Source organism: Neoarius graeffei, chromosome 7 (assembly GCF_027579695.1).
Source record: "Neoarius graeffei isolate fNeoGra1 chromosome 7, fNeoGra1.pri, whole genome shotgun sequence".
NCBI classification, from domain to species: Eukaryota; Metazoa; Chordata; class Actinopteri; order Siluriformes; family Ariidae; genus Neoarius; species Neoarius graeffei.
Window position 1 is genome coordinate 43,968,918 of NC_083575.1, and position 17,940 is coordinate 43,986,857.

At 42.8% G+C, this 17,940-nt stretch overlaps 1 protein-coding gene across 2 annotated transcripts in view; it reads right to left on the minus strand.

The window, feature by feature from the left end:
- The window catches only part of gfra4a (GDNF family receptor alpha 4a), a 273,181-nt gene that overhangs the window by 11,075 nt on the left and 244,166 nt on the right, over nt 1-17,940 (minus strand). For both annotated transcript variants that reach the window (XM_060924683.1, XM_060924684.1), the window contains exons 4-6: nt 11,197-11,542; nt 9,972-10,081; nt 8,863-8,997 (exon numbers count right to left, since the gene is read on the minus strand). In XM_060924683.1, coding sequence (XP_060780666.1) covers nt 8,863-8,997; nt 9,972-10,081; nt 11,197-11,542 — 591 coding nt within the window. The remainder of the gene's footprint in view (nt 1-8,862; nt 8,998-9,971; nt 10,082-11,196; nt 11,543-17,940) is intronic.

Genomic DNA, 17,940 nt, shown 5'->3' on the forward strand with positions numbered 1-17,940 from the left:
GAGACCAGGAAATTTCAGGGTTGGTATTGGACTTTGAGTTAGCAGTACTGTTAGCAGCCAAGCCACACGTCACTAAGTTGTCAGCCAAAACTTCCAAGTAAAAAATGCTTTGTCACTGCTTCTATGTGTCACTGCAAGGACAGACAAATTGAACCTCAACAACTGATTATGAAGTTTGGAGTAAGCTTCATAAACACATTGTAGAACAAAGTTCATCTAGACATGGGTTCATACAAATCTCCTTCTGTTTGGAACACTGCCACAGCTAGTACAAACATAAAATCTCTATCGCTAATATGTTAATATGTTAAAACTCTTGATTCACAGGTCTAGAGGGCGATGTCTCTTAATTATGTTTTAAATTTTGTGTTAAAATGTTGTTCCTGTCTTCTTGTATTGATACTCTTGTGCAAATAGAATGGTCTTTACCTCCACCAACTTTGTTGGAGGAAGTTATGTTTTTGCCTCTTTTTGTTAATTAAGAAAATCGGAGATTTTTGCAAGTATGTTGATCTGTTCATTTGTCTGTTTGTTTGTTTGTTTGTTTGTTGGTGCTCTAGCGTTGTCATTTCTTGAGCAATCTTCACCAAAATGCACAGGACAACTCACTAGGGTCACAAAAAGACATCTTTAGTTTTTGGTGGGTCAAGGTCAAAGGTCAAGATCACCAAGGTCAAATCTTGTAAAAACACCGAATCAGCCATAACTTCCATTTCTTTGTGATTTTTGCAAGTATCGTGCTCTGCACAACTTTTCATTTGTTTGTTTGCCTGTTCCCAACATAACTCAAAAAGTAGTGAATGGATTTTGATGAAATTTTGAGGAAAGGAGGGACATGGGCCAAGGAACAATTGATTACATTTTGAGGCAAATGCTTATGTATGTGGAACCAGGATTTTTTTTGTCTGTTCCCAACATCTCAAAAAATAGTGAACAGATTTTGATGAAATTTGGTGTACAGCTTTAGTATTATCCTAGGTTAAAGTGATTTGATTTTGATATTGATATTTGATGTGGCTTGGTGGAGGTAAGCGCCCTTTTGTTTGTTTGTCTGTTCCAAATGTAACTCCAAAAGTAGTGAACAGATTTTGATTAAATTTTGAGGAAAGGTGGGACATGGGCCAAGGAACAATTGATTAGGTTTTGATACAAATCTGAATATGTGGCTTGGTGGAGGTATGCACTCTACAGAGTCCCCTTGTCATTTTATTCGTGTAACCCTCACTCTTAAAAAATGCTAGGTTATTTACATTACCCAACAGCTGAGGCAAGTGTTTTAGGTTATTTTTTTGAGTTATTCTGTTTTATGTTAACCAAACGTTTGGGTAGTTAGTGCAATATAACATCTGGGCTGCCATTAGAAGCTGCATTTGGTTTAGTTATACTGCTGGGATGTCACAACAACCTGGCATTTAGGTTAGTTTTATTGCTGCAGCATTACCTGATAGAACTCAAAGCTGCAGAGAATTCTCAACAGACAGTCATGAAGCACCCCTCCTAGAACTGCCACCTTATTGTGGTGGAGGGGTTTGTGTGCTTGAATGATCCTAGGAGCTATGTTGTCGGGGGCATTATGCCCCTGTCAGGGTTTCCCAAGGCAGACAGGTCCTAGGTGACAGGCCAGACCAAGAGCAGTTCACCAAAAACCCCTATGGAGAAAAAAGCAAGGACCGTGACATCGCCCGGTATGACGCAGCCGGGGCCCCACCCTGGAGCCAGGCCCGGGGTTGGGGCTCGTATGCGAGCGCTTGGTGGCCGGGCCTTTGCCCATGGGGCCCGGCCGGGCTCAGCCCGAAGAGGTGACGTGGGCCCGACCTCCTGTGGGTTCACCACCCACAGAGGTAGCAGTAGGGGATTGGTGCAGTGTGGATTGGGTGGCAGTCGAAGGCAGGGGCCTCGACGACCTGATCCCCGGACACAGCGGCTGGCTGTTGGGACATGGAATGTCACTTCGCTGGGGGGGAAAGAGCCTGAGCTTGTGCGGGAGGTTGAGAGGTACCGGTTAGAGATAGTCGGGCTCACCTCCACGCACAGCTTGGGCTCTGGAACCCAGCTCCTCGAGAGGGGCTGGACTTTCCACTTCTCTGGAGTCGCCCATGGTGAGCGGCGGCGGGCTGGTGTGGGCTTGCTTATAGCTCCCCAGCTCAGCCGCCATGTGTTGGAGTTTACCCCAGTGAACAAGAGGGTTGCCTCTCCGTGCCTTCGGATTGGGGAGAGGGGTCTTGCTGTTGTTTGTGCCTATGGGCCAAATAGCAGTATAGAGTATCCGGCCTTCTTGGAGTCCCTGGGAGAGGTACTGAGGGGTGCTCAGACTGGGGACTCCATTGTGCTACTGGGGGACTTCAATGCTCACGTGGGCAATGACAGTGACACCTGGAGGGGCGTGGTTGGGAGGAACGGCCTCCCCAATCTGAACCCGAGTGGTGTTTTGTTATTGGACTTCTGTGCTAGTCACGGTTTGTCCATAACGAACACCATGTTCGAGCATAGGGGTGTCCATAAGTGCACGTGGCACCAGGTCGGAGGTCGATGATAGACTTTGTAGTCATTTCATCTGATCTCCGGCCCTATGTCTTGGACACTTGGGTGAAGAGAGGGGCTGAGCTGTCAACTGATCACCACCTGGTGGTGAGTTGGATCCGCTGGCGGAGGAGGAAGCTGGACAGACCTGGCAGGCCCAAACGTATGGTGAGGGTCTGCTGGGAACGTCTGGCCGAGCACTCTGTTGGGGAGGTCTTTAACTCCCACCTCCGGGAGAGCTTTTCCCAGCTTCCGAGGGAGGCGGGGGACATTGAGTCTGAGTGGACCATGTTCTCTACCTCCATTGTGGACGCAAGGTCTCCGGTGCCTGTCGTGGCGGCAATCCCCGAACCCGGTGGTGGACACCGGAACTAAGGGATGCTGTCAAGCTGAAGAAGGAGTCCTATCGGGCCATGTTGACCTCCGGGACTCCTGAGGCAGCAGATGGGTATCGGCAGGCCAGGCGTGCTGCAGCTCAGGCAGTTGCGGAGGCAAAAACTCGGAACTGGGAGGAGTTTGGGGAGGTCATGGAGAAGGACTATCGGTCGGCCTTGAAGAAATTCTGGCAAACCGTCCGGTGCCTCAGGAGGGGGAAGCAGTACTCTGCCAACACTGTTTACAGTGCGGGTGGGGAGCTGTTGACCTCGACTGGGGACATTGTCGGGCGGTGGAAGAATACTTTGAGGATCTCCTCAATCCCACCGTCATGTCTTCCACTGAGGAGACTGAGGCTGATGACTCAGAGGTGGACTCGTCCATTACCCAAGCCGAAGTCACTGAGGTGGTTTGCAAGCTCCTCGGTGGCAAGGCACCAGGGGTGGATGAGAGCCGCCCTGAGTATCTCAAGTCTCTGGATGTTGTGGGGCTGTCTTGGTTGACACGCCTCTGCAACATCATGTGGTGGTCGGGGACAGTGCCTCTGGAGTGGCAGACTGGGGTGGTGGTCCCTCTTTTTAAGAAAGGGGACCGGAGAGTGTGCTCCAATTATAGGGGAAATCACACTTTTCAGCCTCCCAGGGAAGGTTTACTCCAGGGTACTGGAGAGGAGAATTCGACCAATGGTCGAACCTCGGATCCAGGAGGAACAATGCGGTTTTCGTCCTGGTCGCGGAACACTGGACCAGCTCTATACCCTTCATAGGGTGCTCGAGGGTTCATGGGAGTTTGCCCAACCAGTCCACATGTGCTTTGTGGATCTGGAGAAGGCATTCGACCGTGTTCCCCGTGGTATTCTGTGGGGGGTGCTTCGGGAGTATGGGGTTCGGGGCTCTTTGCTAAGGGCTGTCCGGTCCCTGTACGAACGGAGCAGGAGTCTGGTTCGCATTGCTGGCAGTAAGTCAGACCTGTTCCCAGTGCATGTTGGACTCCGTCAGGGCTGCCCTTTGTCACCGGTTCTGTTCATAATTTTTATGGACAGAATTTCTAGGCGCAGCCAGGGGCCAGAAGGAATCCTGTTTGGGAACCACAGGATTTCATCTCTGCTTTTTGCGGATGATGTTGTCCTGTTGGCTTCTTCAAACCAGGACCTTCAGCATGCACTGGGGCGGTTTGCAGTCGAGTGTGAAGCGGCTGGGGTGAGAATCAGCACCTCCAAGTCCGAGGCCATGGTTCTCGACCGGAAAAGGGTGGCTTGCCCTCTCCAGGTTGGTGGAGAAGTCCTGCCTCAAGTGGAGGAGTTTAAGTATCTCGGGATCTTGTTCACGAGTGAGGGAAGGATGGAGCGTGAGATCGACAGGCGGATCGGTGCAGCCTCTGCAGTGATGCGGTCGCTTTACCGGTCCGTCGTGGTGAAGAAGGACCTGAGCCAAAAGGCGAAGCTCTCAATTTACCGGTCGATCTACGTTCCGACTCTCACCTATGGTCATGAGCTTTGGGTAATGACCGAAAGAACAAGATCGCGGATACAAGCGGCCGAAATGAGTTTCCTTCGCAGGGTGGCTGGGCACTCCCTTAGAGATAGGGTGAGAAGCACAGTCACTCGGGAGGAGCTCGGAGTAGAGCTGCTGCTCCTCCACATCGAGAGGAATCAGCTGAGGTGGCTTGGGCATCTTTTTCGGATGCCTCCTGGACGCCTCCCTGGGGAGGTGTTCCAGGCATGTCCCCCCGGGAAGAGGCCCCGGGGAAGACCCAGGACACGCTGGAGGGACTATGTCTCTCGGCTGGCCTGGGAACGCCTCGGTGTTCTTCCCGAGGAGCTGGTCGAGGTGTCTGGGGAAAGGGAAGTTTGGGCTTCCATGCTTAGACTGCTGCCTCCGCGACCCGGTCCCGGATAAGCGGAAGAAGACGAGACGAGACAGTCATGAAGCACCTAACTGACAGAAAATCGGTAAGTGCCTTATTTCTCAGTTTGTTTTTTTTTTTTCCTGGTTTGTGTTAGCTTTAGACTTTAGATAACCTGAGCACATTCTTTTCTTAGTATTTTGCCATTTTTGCCATTTAGTTAATCAATTAAATTCTATTTCTATGCATTTACAAGTAAAATTACATTGTGCACATATGTACCCTGCTAAAAGTAATGCAAAGTATTGTACTGATTAAATAAATTTTAATTGACAATTATAATTGTTCCTAGGTATGAATGGGTCTATGGTGTTGTATGATGGACCTTGTATCCCAGAGTGGTTATGTAGTTGTGCCTTATGCCCAATGTTCCCAGAATAGGTTCTAGATCGACTATGACCATGACCAGGATAAAGTGGATAAATAAAGGAGAATGATACTTCGTTTACACGTAGCCGGGTATTTATGAAAACGGGTATCTTCTCCTTCCCGTACTAGAAAATAATTCTATTTACACAATGCTCAAAAACAGCCAGGGAAGGCTGTCAGAAACATGTCAAACAAATAGAAAGCCAACCAGAGATCTGAAAGCCAAGGAGGAGGGACCGTCAGATCACAATGCTAAAACTCCGTTTCCCCCATAACATGGATAAAACTCCCTTTTCCACTATTTACACGCAGGCATGAAAACGGAGTTTTCACAAATCTCCACTTTGCCCGGAGTTTTCGAAAGCAGCCGTTTTCAGTGACTGAAACCTCCGTTTACGTGTAAATGATGGGTGCAACCGCATAAATAAATATCCATTTTTACAGATACCCGGCTATGTGTAAACGGGGTCTGAATGAATAAATCCCCCACCTGGGTCATACATTCTCATAAAATGACCAAACAACCCAGAAATACAGGAATAAGGATGAAAATTACCCAAATTTGAATGGTTAAAGCAATCCAGCACATAGAACCCAGTAGGCCAGCACATTCTACAAATAGAACTACAGTATATAGTCACATTAATCCAACATGTATTCTGTTGTCTATATTGACCCAGCACTGGGTTATAAAAATAGTGCAAATTGGATTACATATTTCCCAGAATTTTTAGAGTTCTGTTTTGTAGTTAAACAACATACTGTATATCAGCTTAGTATTTAGTATGTAGGCTTTCTTTAATCACATTGCAGCTGACATCCTGCCAAAGGGCTAACAAGTGCTTCCTCTGAGACATCTAAATCTGTTGCTAACATGACAACATAAGTACAACTGTGCATCTGTTTACATGAACAGATAGATGTTTGTGGTCAGCTGGTGTTGCAATAATCAACAGAGGGAGAGGAAAATAGTGGTATTCTTTCCACTAAGACAACAGGCCCAATTTAACTTCTTTGGACATTGTCAGGCTTTAATCACTCAGGATTATAGGGTGAAACTTTAAACAGAAAGCCTCTGTTGTCTTTTCAAGTATGTTGGCTTATAGTATACAGGTCCAGCTGAGTGTCTTAGATACATTACAGCCATTGGAACAAGGATTGAATAACCCAAAGCCAGAAGTTCAATATAAGTAAGTGTAGCCCATATTCTTGATGTCTGAATAATTGAAATCCAGTCACATCCATGTAATCCATTTGATTCCAATGTCTCCCCCTTAACACAGGAGAAAACTTTGATATGCTCTGTTTTAAATACATCTCATCTTATTATCTCTAGCCGCTTTATCCTGTTCTACAGGGTCGCAGGCAAGCTGGAGCCTATCCCAGCTGACTACGGGTGAAAGGCAGGGTACATCCTGGACAAGTCGCCAGGTCATCACAGGGCTGACACAGACAACCATTCACACTCACGTTCACACCTACAGCCAATTTAGAGTCACCAATTAACCTAACCTGCATGTCTTTGGACTGTGGGAGAAACCGGAGCACCCGGAGGAAACCCACGTGGACACGGGGAGAACATGCAAACTCCACACAGAAAAGCCCTCGACGGCCACAGGGCTCGAACCCGGACCTTCTTGCTGTGAGGTGACAATTCTAACCACTATACCACCGTGCCACCCGTTTTAAGTACATTATGAACATTTGTCGGTTCATATTTAGGCCTAATACTTGACATAACAGAGACAGCCAGTAAACTGTGTCATTGGCCCTTTTCGCAGTACACTGCCATTCTATTCCCCAAGGGAAATGTAAATTGACTTATTGGATATTTTCCATCAGTATCAACAAATGAATTACAACCCCATTTCCAAAAAAAGTTGGGATGCTGTGTAAAATATAAATTAAAACAGAATGCTATGATTTGCAAATCATGGAAACCCCATATTTAATTGAAAATAGTACAGACAAAATATCTAATGTTGAAACTGAGAAATCCTTTTTTTTTAAAAAAAAACAACAATATATGCTCATTTTGAATTTAGTGCCAGGAACATGTTTCAAAAAAGTTGGGACAGACGCAACAAAAGACTGGAAAAGTTATGCAATGTAAAAAAAAAAAAGCCTAATTGGGTTAATTGGCAACAGGTAACATGAGTAGGTAAAAAAGAACATCCCAGAGAGGCTGTCTCTCTCAGAAGTAAAGATGGGGAGGGGTTCACTGCTCTGTGAAAGACTGTGCGGGCAAACAGTGCAATAATTTAAGAATAACATTCCTCAGTGTAAAATTGCAAAGAATTTGGGGATCATCTCATGTATGGTACATAATATCATGAAAGATTCAGAGAATCTGGATAAATTTCTGTACACAAGGGACAAAAAACAACATTGAATGCCCATGAGGTACAGACCCTCAGGCTGCACTGCATTAAAAAGAGACATGATTCTGTAGTGGAAATCGCTGCATGGGCTCAGGAACACTTCAGAAAACCATCATCTGTGAACACAGTTCATCACTGCATCCACAAATGCAAGTTAAAACCAAATATAAAAAATATCCAGACACACCACCACCTTCTCTGGGCCTGAGCTCATTTACAATGGACTGAGGCGAAGTGGAAAACTGTCCTGTGGTCTGATGAATTGAAATTTGAAAATGTTTTTTGCAAAACATGGACATTGCATTTTCAGGGCTAAAGAGGAGGGGGACAGTTCAAAAGCCAGCATCTGTGCTGGAATGGGGGAACATTAGTGCACATGACATGGGTAACCTGCATATCTGGGAAGACACCATTAATGCTGAATTACACACACACACACACACACACACACACACACACACACACACACACACACACACAATATAAGTTTTGGACCAACATGCTGCCATCCAAACAATGTCTTTTTCAAGGAAGGCCTTGCTTATTTCAGCAAGACAATGCCAAACCACATTCTGCATGTATTACTACTGCATGGTTCCATAGTAAAAGAGTCCAGGTGCTAAACTGGCCTGCCTGCAGTTTTGACCTGTCTCATATTTAAAACATTCAGCACATTATGAAATGCAAAATATGATAAAGGAGACCCCGGACTGTTGAGCAACTGAAATTGTATATCAGGCAAGAATGGGACAACATTTCCCTTTCAAAACTACAGCAATTGGTCTCCTCAATTCCTAAACGTTTACAGAGTGTTGTTGACAGTAGAGATTATGCAGCACAATGGTAAACATGCCCCATCCCAACTTTTTTGAAACATGTTGCTGGCATCAAATTCAAAATGAGCATATATTTTTCAAAAAGCAATAAAATTTCTCAGTTTCAACATTCGACATGTTGCCTTTGGACTATTTTCAATTAAATATAGCATTTCCATGATTTGCAAACCATCACATTCTCTTTTTATTTATGTTTTTAAATAAACAGTGTCCAAGCTCTTTTGGAATTGGGGTTGTATTTCTATTGCCGCAAGTCTGTTATAAGATTATTCAGGACACTGCTGGGTTTCTGTGTGTAGAGCATCATGGCTCTGTATTTAACTGCTGGTGAGCAGGGCGATGGGAAATGGGAGGGTTGTGAGCCCCTGCTGGGCAAACAATACACACCTTTCCACAATAACATTGGTACAGAGATAAAATGGACCTGTGTACCTTAGTAAATTCAATCACTTGGCAAGTTTGGAGAAAGGACTCACTTAGACAGCTGTTGTCATGGAAATGGATAAGGAAGTCATAGCACTGCTCCCTGTGATTCCCACTAGCTGCACACGAGCACCACGGCCCAACATTAGATGTGGAGTTGTCCAGATAGTTTGGGGTGATAGTGGTTCCTGCAGAAGTAGTCAGAAAGAGAGAAAATAAGTATATTTAATGATTTAAAAATAATAATAAAAATTAAACGCAAACTTATTTCTCCTTAGTCAGAATTTTTTTTATCTGTAATGAAAAGTTTTCCTCCATCTGACTGCTCTGAAATGTTCCTGAACACTGTGTGCAGGTCTCTCTGTAGAGAGCTTGCTGTTTCTCACACTTGCCTTTCCGAAACCCAGTTTGCTTGATTTCACACATTGTTTGACAATCACTTTATCTACTACTACACCATCACAGCAATAGAGGCACTGAAAAGTACAGAAAATCTTTACGTTCACAACTTTATACGATGTGTGTGGGTAAGAGACTGAGATTCAGAGACTGAGAGACAAAGACTGAAAGACAGAGGGAAGGAAAGAAAATCACTACATTGTGTACCTGTTTTTCTTCTATCCATTGTGAAGTGTATGCATGGATGTCAACTAGAGATTGTAGAGTTGTTTTTTTCTCTCTTGATGTTTCTAGCTCTGTGAGGTGTGTGCATGCATTTTCTATGGGGAATAGAAATGCTGCTGTCATACTCATTGTCTGCATGGTGAGAGACTTGACTACAGCTGAAAGGGGGGAAAAGTGGAAGTGCTGCACTTTGGTGCTTTTGTGGCCTGAGATGGACTTGTTTGAAGACATCGATTTCTTTTGTCCCAGAACACAAAAGTGTAACATCTGCACACCTCACAACAAACTGTTTTAATACTAAAGAACTAGGCCATGTGTCTTTTCTTTATTTTTTTTCCTACATCTCTTTCCCTACATCCCTGCCTTTTCCACTTTCTCAGACTAGACCTTCCAGCTTAAACATCAAAATAAAATCATATATGCTGAATGGTAGAAGTCACCTAGGTATGAATGACTAGCTTTTAAAGTATGTTCAACTAAAGTGTTGTATGCATTTGTTGCGTTTTAGTGATTCTCTCATTAAATTTTACATTCTCACCTATCAGACCAGTATATGCAACGAGGCAGGCGCCATAGTTCTCTTGATGGCAGCCACTGGCAGTAAGCTCTGAGGGCTGGCAGTCATGCTTGAACTGGGCCCAACGAGATCTGAGGGAATCATAACAACACATCCATCATCCAACCAGCCAGCATATTCCTCCATTGCTCCCCCCCCCCCCCCCCCACACACACACACACTTCCCATTTTGAGTGAGGTAGTTGAAGGTAGTTTCATTTCAGATCAGGGTCACACCAGGCTCAATTTCTTGGCATCAACATTCCTCATATAAGCAGACAGTGGAAACATGTGCCCTGTTGGATTGATCTACAAAATCAATTAACCAAATAAAAAGACATACTGCATTTTTCTTTTGTATTACATGCAATCTGTTGAGTCCTGTTGAAACCAAATGCCATGGCAGAACTAAAGGTGGCTGGAATGTTCCAAGATTGATCTGTCCTGTTGTACTCAATCTTATCCACTCTCTGTTGCACAGACCTTCTGATTTGTTTGGCTTCTACTTTGTCATCAGCCACATGATAGGCATTAAAAAACTGCTGGTGTGCTGCCATTTCTTCCAGACATTTAACCAGTCACAAAACTGACTAATGGAAATTAGCCAATTGATTAAAGGGGTTGTCCATAAGTCCTGATTGCATATGATAATGAGACAGTTGTGGCAGTAAGTGCACATGCTGTGTGATGTGCTGTGTCTCATGCATGCCAGTGGGTGAGAGTGGTAGAATTGTGATCAATAGGAGAGATAGATGAAAGCACTTGGGTTTGTGACATAAAGAGTGTGTGTGAGATAGAGGGATAGGGAGCTGAGCACTCATTTTCAACTCCATTGAGAGTCTTGTGGAGTGACTTTTGCTGTCAGTGTACTCTCTCTCTGCCCCACTCTAATTTGCTAGCTAAGCACCACATCATCTTGAACAGCCCCATACCACAAATGGCTGAAAAGCAATAACCAGGAGGATGTTTACTTACTTCACCACTTCCTTAACTGAAACTGGGGCTGTGGGACTGCTAAATGGTATGTCAAATAGCGTGTCAAAATTTTGCCTCTAAATAACATCCAAAACTGCGATTACCATCCGACACAGGTTTTGCTTGGCACCTTTTAAAATGATATTATGAGGTTTTAGCCTGTAAATCATCCATCACTGTTTGGTGAAAATAAATGAAACTGATCTTAGTATTGCATGGATCATGTACTCACTTGCACACAAGGTCATCCTCACAGCTGCTGAGCTGAGCCAGGCAGTTGGGTTTTTCTCTTTCTTCATATGAGCATGCAGGGACGATGGTCTGGCGACGTCGCTCAGAGCACGCTGTGTCTGAGCACGGACAGAACAGCAACTCATGTGTGTAGTCAGGTGGCACACGGTCAAAGAACTTTCGCAGGGCTTTGTTGCAACGCACGCGGTTACAAGACCCCGCTTTCACTGATGGGGCGATGCAGGCCGACACATACTCTGTGCGCAGCTTCTGGCATGTGTCATCCACATTGCAGGCTTTAGCTGCATTGAGACAATGATTCACCATCGCCATACCTGCGTCAGACTCTGCATGATAGGGTGAAGAAGTAAAAGCTGAAGCATCGATCATTTGGCTAATTTCTGTAACATCGAGGTGAGGTTCCGTGGCTATGATGAATCATAGTTGATGGAGCCATTTATAGCAGAAAGCAACATGGCAAAATGTGTGCTAAAATGTCCTTCATCAGTAATTGAACTTGTTAATCAGCATTAGGTATGCAACATGTGTGGAGAAAAAGTTGACCACGAAAATGAGGACTCGAAGGACTATGAGGCTTAGGGTGCCATTTAGAAACTTGCTTTTGGAAAAAAAAATGTTTGAAATAAAGCATGAGCAGGAACAAATTTTTAATATCACTTTGTCTACTATAGGATTGTATGCTCATGTTATTCCATCTATATATAAAACATCTGATGTGACTTTGCAATCTAATTGGCAAACTGATATCTGCAGCAAATGTATAAAGCCAAATTGATGCTTAAATATTAAACAAAATTACATGATCTACAAGTAAAATATTAAATGTCAAAATCTAAAAAGAGATGTTGCAAGCAGGCTTGTAGTACTCGAGTCCAGGACTCAGACTCGAGCCCAACTTGTGCCCTAATTTTAAGGACTTGTGGCTCGACTTGGACTTGAGCACTGATGACTCGGACTTGGACTCGTGCCTTAACTGCATTAGGACTCAGAAAATGGTGACAAGGACTCAGATTTTTTCTTTATTTTTTTGTAACATGCCACAATAATTTGGCATATGTATATCTATATTAATTTTGTACTAATTTCGTGCAAGAGTGTCACACCTGTGCACCTTGGCGTGTGCATCAGATAGACTCTCAGGCGCGTTCTGGACAGCACGTACACCAAGCGGACTCTCACGCAGTAAAAAACTTGCATCTGCCCAGGATTAAGGCGCAAACAGTGCACCGATATAAAAACTGTAACAACACACTTACTTTGCGAAGTATTGAGTTGCGTTGCTGACACATTAATGAGACTTATTTTCTTGTTTGGTTTCCTGAGCCCTGATTTCCTGTTTCTCATCTTTGATTCTACCGAGTCTATGATAGCCTGTTTGTGCCTCATTTGACCTGTTGCCTGTTTCACTGTTTTACAATTTTGCCTGCAGTTCTGGATTGTTTACCTGTCTTTACTTGTATTAATAAACACACCTTCTGCACTTACATCCATCTCCCAGCCATCTCTGACAGAATACTTCGCACTCCCTGACAAAGAGAATGCACGTTCACCTGCATACATCATGTTCAGGAACAAACTAATGTTAATGGTGCTAAAACAGCCACCGTCAAATGGTGCAGTTGGAGTGTTGGACTTGACTCGGATCAATAGTGGACTTGACTCGGACTCATCTCTAAATTTTTTTTAATGACTTGGACTTGATTCGGACTCGAGACTGGACTCAGACTCGAAGTCTAGTGACTCAACTACAACACTGGTTGCAAGTACAAATAGTAAGAAATGTATCTGCTGCCTTTAATACTTCCATTGATAGTTTATTTATTATGCTGTTTTAGTTTGTGAATTTTGCCAATGGTTTTTTGCTTCTGAATGCCATTTTTCAGAGAGTGTCAGAGGACATCATTCTCCATTCCAACTAACCAATAAAAAATTTGGGTGTATGCCTTCTTCTAAGACTTGCCTACCTGAGAAATTTGGAAAATTTAACCTTTGTTTTTCAAAAAAAAAAAACAAAGCTTAATTGGCAACAGCCAAATTGGGATCATCTCGTTGTGTTTAATACATCTGGCATATAATTGACTCCATACAAAGATTTCCATCTAGTTAAACAAAACCTATGTTTGAACAGTAGGAACTGTCCAGTGCTGAAAACTTTGATTAAACTATACCTAAAAGTGTAGAAAATTCTTAAACTATATCTACCTTTTGGACAAAAACAAGGAAACTTGTGCCATTTATAATTTAATCATTTTGGAGAAGTAAGCTGTTTCTTGGGACGTTTATTTGTAGCCTGTAGATGACATAACTTATGAGAGTTTATCAGTTGGGGCGGCATGGTGGTGTCACCTCACAGCAAGAAGGTCCTGGGTTTGAGCCCAGCGGCCAGCGAGGACCTATCTGTGTGGAGTTTGCATGTTCTCCCCATGCCTGCGTGGGTTTCCTCTGGGTGCTCCAGTTTTCCCCACAGTCCAAAGACATGCAGGTTAGACTAATTGGTGGCTCTAAATTGACCGTAGGTGTGAATGAGAGTTTGAATGGTTGTTTGTCTCTGTGTCAGCCCTGTGATAATCTGGCGACTTGTCCAGGGTGTACCCTGCCTCTCGCCCATAGTTAGCTGGGATAGGCTCCAGCTTGCCTGCGACCCTGTAGAACAGGATAAGTGGCTACAGATAATGGATGGATGGAATTTATCAGTTGTCTAGCAGTGTGTTCTATACTTTTGAAGGAAGTGACTTATGGTTGATGACTTATGAACAAGCTCTGCAGTGGCAAGAGACATTTCTCTGCAGCCTTTTCTGTCCAGCTGCTTTTTGTGGATGCATCAATATCAAAACCACTCCTTCACTGCAGTCAAACAGGCATGGTAAATCACTGAGGTGAAGAGACCCAGTCTTTCACAAGCCTTTCTACTCTGACTTCATATCTTCACTGAGGTTTGTGAAAAGTGGAAACAAGAGTGTAGTGTTGCATGTAGAACCTCATTACCCTGAGTGAAATTGTAGCAGTTTTTTTTCACATACACACAAAACCCTTTTTCCATTCGTGTGGTTAGCTTTAAGAGGATGTCAGTCCTCCATGGCCTGTGTGTTGCTAATGAATAGAACATGAGTAGGAATAAAAGTTGAATGAGTCTGGTCTCTGTATCAGGGAGAACGTCCCAGCTGAGACGACTACTGCTGCTGCTTCATTTTTCTCAGCAGACTAATGTAGACCATTGAGACAGACTGCTAGCATTACTGCTATAGAGCTGTGCTTGTCATTCTCTCTTGCATCATTTTTCTCCCATCCTCTCACTCAGTCTCCTCCATCTTCTGACTCCTTTATACCATTTCCTCTCTCCGATCAATTTCTTCTTCTTCATTCAGACTTTATTTCCATTTCTCTGAATATGAAATTATATTTACTATGCCATACCTCCTCCAAATGCTCCAGCCTTCATGCTGAGAACTTTGTGGAGTCTCCCGCCTTCAGAGTTAAAGTTAATTGCATTTGGAAATTATATTTCATAAAGTGGAGACATTGTTTTTCTGTTGCTCAATCAGACACAAAAACAAGTATCGCAACCTATTAATGATGAACAGATAGTCAAAGCAATTTGATTTTGACATTTTCAAGGGCAAACAAACATAAATACACAAGCTAATGGTTTTCACCGTTGACATTAAGTAGTGATAAAATATAAAACCTAAAAAACCCCAAACACTTTTCTGCAGCAGGGGCGCAGATACGTTTTTTGAACTGGGGGGGACAAAAAACTGGGGGGGACAAAGCTGCCAGCAAACCAACCCCAACCCCGATATGCCTGTCAAGCTTGTTGTGGGTTACCATAGCAACCAAGCTCGAGCTCGCAACCTGTGCAGTCTGCGCAGCTCAACCAACCGAATATCAGTCTTTGTTTTGTTTTATGTGAGTTGTTGCAACTATGTATACACTGCCGTGCACCTCAATAAACCGAATGGTAATTAGTCTTTTGATTTTTCCGTGAGGTTTGCCTTATGCAAAGAAAGACAGCATAGACGGTTTTCCTCCCTATAAGTGGGGGGGACCGAACGAAGTGAATTTAAATCTGGGTGGGACGAATCCCCCCCTCTATCTGCGCCCGTGTTCTGCAGCACCACTTTTGGCTATTTCTGCTGTTCAATTGAGCTAAAATTTGATTATACTAAATACAAACCCAAATCAGAAAAAGTTGGGATGGTATGTTGAAATTTAAATTAAAACTGAAAGCAATCATTTGTAAATCATTTTTGACCTGTACTGCAGCAAAACCAATACAACAGCACATTTATTTAATATTTTACCTCATGAATTGTATTGTTTTTTTTATCCCCCGCCCAAATGAATAGAAATGAGGTCTGTCCATCCGTCATACCTGTCAACTTTGAGGTTTGAAAAAAAGGGATATTTCCCAGATTTTTAACTCAAAATAAGGGAAAATTTTGGAAAGTCATACCCTTCACCAAAAGTGGGTGTGTAGTTGAATGGGGGGCAATTTTCTATTTAGTATTTGTGATTTCCTGTACTCTGGTGCATGTTGGTGATAGCCAAGACACAAACTCAATATGCTTATGGTTTATAGAGTGCATTTGTGAATAAACTATACATTTATTTTTATTTGCTTTCAGTGGTACCAGTTATTTCCCAAATTAAGGGCTAAAATACATATCTTATGTTAAAATAAGAAAGGTCATTATATAACCAGTCAATAAATTCAATTCCATTGCAATTTATTATGGTTTTACCATAGTCATGGCCTCGGAACACTAGATAGATAGATAGATAGATAGATAGATAGATAGATAGATAGATAGATAGATAGATAGATAGATAGATAGATAGATAGATGTAATAAAGAGAAACTAGATGTAATAGAGAGTAATATAAGATATTAAACCAAGACTGATTTAAAATGGGTAAGTTTCAGATAGAAAATAAAATAGACAATGAGTGGATAAAACAGTTAATACATTAGTTTACACTAGGCTATTTATGAGGTCTTAGCCAAGACATACTTAATGTAAACATGTGTAGCTTACCTTTGATTATTTGGGAGGCTTTTGTTTTCCCCATGGAAAATTTCTTTGCGATGGAAGAGTCTGGGAACATTCCAGCCACGCACTTGTTGAAATCATCAAAGAAAGAGAGGCTAATGTTTTTCTTAGCTATTAGCATCACCATCTTCACCTCAGACCTAATCAGTGTTGCCAGATACTGCTGACGTTTTCCAGCCCAAAATATGTTCAAAACCCGCCAAAATGCACTTGAAACTGCCCAACTTGGGCAGAAAACCGCCCAATCTGGCAACACTGGACCTAATCACTTGTTCAGCCTCACCTCCGGACGTAGTTATGTAATTACTGATGCCTGAGAGGGCGGGGGCGTGAATTCATGGCCCGACTTCCTGCTGTAAACTCCTGTCAGAGGCGCGTCATGAATTCTGGACCTACCGACTTTTTTATATTGTGAAAATACGGGACTTTTATATAATGTGAAAATACGGGATATTTTTGGGAAAATAAAAAAACGGGAAGACAGCGGGAAATAAGTCAAAATAAGGGATTTCCCGGGAAAAACGGGAGGGTTGACAGGTATGCCATCCGTCTGGTCACGTATTCGTTTCCGGGCCATATCTTTAAAACTACTAGCTTTATAGCTAGCTAGATAGCGTCATGAAACTTTGTATACATATCAAGCAACATGTGAACTGGTGCCTTTTGCTATTTTTTATTTATTTTTTTTAAAAGTATTTTTCAAATTTTTACATAGAAAATAGATTTTGACTTCGTTTCAAAGAGCAATGTTTGTTTCCGGAGCATACTGTATATCCAAAACTATTCATGATACGGATTTGAAACTTGGTATACATGTTAACAAGGTGATGTAGATGTGCCTTTTCATACTAAGAAATTTGAGAAATTTTAATTTTTCATGTTTCCATGGAAACAATTTCAGACTTAGTCTCTCAGGTTAGCCTTAGGGGTATGTTTTGTTTCCGGAGCAGAACTTGAAAACTATGGGTGGTATGGTCTTGAAAGTTGGTATATGTGTTGATTAAGTAATGTATATGTACCTTTTGATACTAAGAAATGTGAGAAATTTGAATTCTTAGCTCACCTGGACCAAAGGTCCGGTGGGCTTATGCCATGGGCTGCTGAGGTCAGTGTAAAGAAGTAGGATTGGTTTCCTGCAGCAGAACTTGAAAAATGCAACAAATAATATCTTGAAACTTGGTATATAGGGTGGGGGATATAGATGACTCTGTCTTCTTGTTTTTTTTTTTTCAGAATAAACACTGATTACAGTTTTGATTCTTGCAACATATTAAAAAAAGCTGGGAAAAAAGTCAAGAATTTACCACTTTATAATGTTGCCATTCCTTCTCACAACACATAAAAGATGTTTAAGGACCGAAGACACCAAGTGATGAAGTATTTCAGGTGTTATTTTGTCCCATTCTTCCTGCAAAGATGTCTTAAGGTATACAACAGTACAAGGTCATTGTCATCATATTTTTCGTTTCAAAATTCACCACACATTCTCTACTGGGGACAGGCACCCTCTTCTTCCTTAGCCATATCTTTGTAAATGTGTTCAGAATGTGGGTTTGCATTGTTTTGTTGAAATATCCATGGAAAAGGTGTCATCTTGAAGGCAGGATATTTTGCTCCAAAACCTCAATGTACTTTTCTGCATTAATGCTGCCATCACAGAAGTGCAAGTTACC